The 2,288-nt window shown below is 55.0% G+C and overlaps 1 protein-coding gene across 4 annotated transcripts in view; it reads right to left on the bottom strand.

Moving 5' to 3' along the window:
* The window catches only part of TRPM2 (transient receptor potential cation channel subfamily M member 2), an 18,456-nt gene that overhangs the window by 13,719 nt on the left and 2,449 nt on the right, over nucleotides 1-2,288 (bottom strand). For 3 of the 4 annotated variants that reach the window (XM_017728746.1, XM_017728749.1, XM_017728748.1), the window contains exons 1-3: nucleotides 1,720-1,883; nucleotides 1,086-1,266; nucleotides 508-674 (exon numbers count right to left, since the gene is read on the bottom strand). In XM_017728746.1, the coding sequence (XP_017584235.1) occupies nucleotides 508-674; nucleotides 1,086-1,266; nucleotides 1,720-1,807 (436 nt within the window). In that variant the 5' untranslated portion in view covers nucleotides 1,808-1,883. Of the gene's footprint in view, nucleotides 1-390; nucleotides 440-507; nucleotides 675-1,085; nucleotides 1,267-1,719; nucleotides 1,890-2,288 lie in introns of those variants that run through there. The other variant, XM_017728750.1, reaches the window with a different exon arrangement.

Genomic DNA, 2,288 nt, shown 5'->3' with positions numbered 1-2,288 from the left:
AGGTGCAGGAGGAGACACTCTGGGAGAAGCCTGGCAGAGGAGCACCAGACAGCTAACAGCACGTGGGGACAGGAATGGGTCAGCATGTGGGGCCAAACAGTCCCTGTGCCCCTACAGTGCTCACATCAGCCTTGACCCGTGCTCCACTGGCCCTCACACCCACCAGAGTCCTCCCAGGAGCACAGAACCTACTCAAGACACTGGGTAGGGTGGAGGGGCTTCTCAGCAAATACCAGCCTGGGACCATCCCTGGAAGAGTTCAAGGCCAGGCTGGAAGGAGCTTGGAGCAGCCTGGTCTAATGAAAGGTTCCCTGCCCATGACAGGGGGTGGAACAAGGTGAGCCTTAAGGTTCCTTCCAACCCAAACCATTCTGGAGTTGGGTTTTCCAGGGCTGCCAGCCCCAGTGACATCTAGAAGCACCTGTTCCCACCACAGTCCCTGGCAGGACGTCCCTGACAGCCCAGGCACAGGCAAAGCAATCCCCTCTCCAGCCTTGCGTGGCTCACCATGGGGCAGACGAGGCTGTCCCGGTTGTACACGGTCCCCCAGGTGGCAATGCCGATGGTGACGATGTCGCCCTCCTTGTGGCTGCAGCTCAGGATGAAGTCTCGCACTGCCTCTCCCACCTGTTTCATCACACCAGTGTGGGACCCCCCCGTGATGATCCAGGCTCCTGGGGGTCACAGAGGGGCATGGGAAGGGAGAGGCTCTGCCCACAGCGATCTCCCAGCCTCCCCCATATGGCTGTGTGTCCTTGGGGATGCTCCATCCCCCAGAAGATGTCTCCTCCCTGCCCTAGCAGCACATGCAATGCCTTCTTCAGCACATCTCTGAGTCCAGCTCCTTTTGAGCCTCTTGGCAGAGACTGAGCAGGAGCAGCCCATCCCTGGTGATTGTGGTCCAGGTAAGGGACCTACAGGTCTCCTGAAACAGCTCAGCATCACCAGCACAGCCCAACTTACTGAACCTGGCATGGCCAGGTACAATCACAGGGAGACCCTCTGCATCCAGATGACCTTTAAAAGTCCCTTTCAACCCAAACTATTCCGTGATTCTGTGATTTTATTATCCTATGATCTCTTACCTGTGGTCTGGGCCACCTTGACTAGCCCTTGCCGGAAGATGTTCTTCAGCCTTGGCTTCATGATGAAGTTTTTGGCTCCCCCGGTGACTGAGATGAGCAGGTTGGGTGCGTCGAGGCCCCAGTGCTGTGTCATGAGGTGGTAGATGACCCGTGGAGGGGTATCCGAGGAGACACGCACATACTGCGAAAAAAGGGATGTGCACACGTTTTGGGCATGAACAACGGGGTCAGGGTAACAGGACACCCCCACCACAATTCCTCCTGTCCCACCAAAGAACCAGAGGCTTCCCAACACCATTCCACAGCAGAGTCATGCTGCTGCTGCTGGTCCAGGTCTTTGTCCATGACCCTATTCCCATTCTCTTCCCTTCGAACAAATGTTCCCCAGACAAAGCTAAGGATGAGGACAGGCAACAGCCACTCCTTGAATCATGAGTCCTGTGGTTTCAGAAAGGGTCTAAGGCTGAGAGAAGGGCTCCTGTTTCAACCCTTCCATTGCTTGAATTGCCTTTGGGGCAATTCCACGCTTTCCCAACCTCCTCTCACTCAGGAGGGAAATACTCCCACACCATCTGCCATGGCAAGACCCAACCACTGGCTCCCCACGCACCCACAGATGGGACAAACAGATCACCTTCCCTGTCTTCTGTCCCAGGCCTGTGAAGCGGATATCGCCGAAGGCATCCGTTGGCATTTCCTGGATATGCCTGCGGGGATCCCATTCCTTCCCCAGGAAGATGGGAGGTTTGGCAGCATCGTCCAGGTGCTGTTCCCTGAGATAGCCACACTCACAAACGATCCTCCTGAAACACACCCCAACAACTTGGTTGATGACAGTTGAAACCCGAAAAGCAAAGCACAGGCGTCCACATCTCCCACCCAGCTGCTCCTCCAGCTCAGAACTTGTGCAGAAACAAAGGCATTGTTTGGGGGGAAATTAAGGGGGAAAAAACCCCCTCCACTGGTAGAGATTTGGGAGAGAAATATTTAGGATGGAAATGACTGCCTGCAAAAGCATTGGAAAGGTTTTTCTCTGCACACAGAATCTCAGCTGTGTGATGACTCACCACGTGGCGGAGAACCAGTTAAAAGAGGGGTTTTAAATCCCTGTGACAGAAAGGTGGGATTTTCTGGTGCTGTAACTTTGTCACCAACCCTCACTTCTGCTCTTCTGGCAGGGTTGGGCAAAGAGGATCGGCTCAA

The sequence above is a fragment of the Corvus brachyrhynchos genome, unplaced genomic scaffold (assembly GCF_000691975.1).
Source record: "Corvus brachyrhynchos isolate BGI_N302 unplaced genomic scaffold, ASM69197v1 scaffold223, whole genome shotgun sequence".
Classification (NCBI taxonomy): domain Eukaryota; kingdom Metazoa; phylum Chordata; class Aves; order Passeriformes; family Corvidae; genus Corvus; species Corvus brachyrhynchos.
The sequence above is the reverse complement of the archived record's forward strand: the minus strand, read 5'-3'. Positions and strand labels throughout refer to the sequence as shown.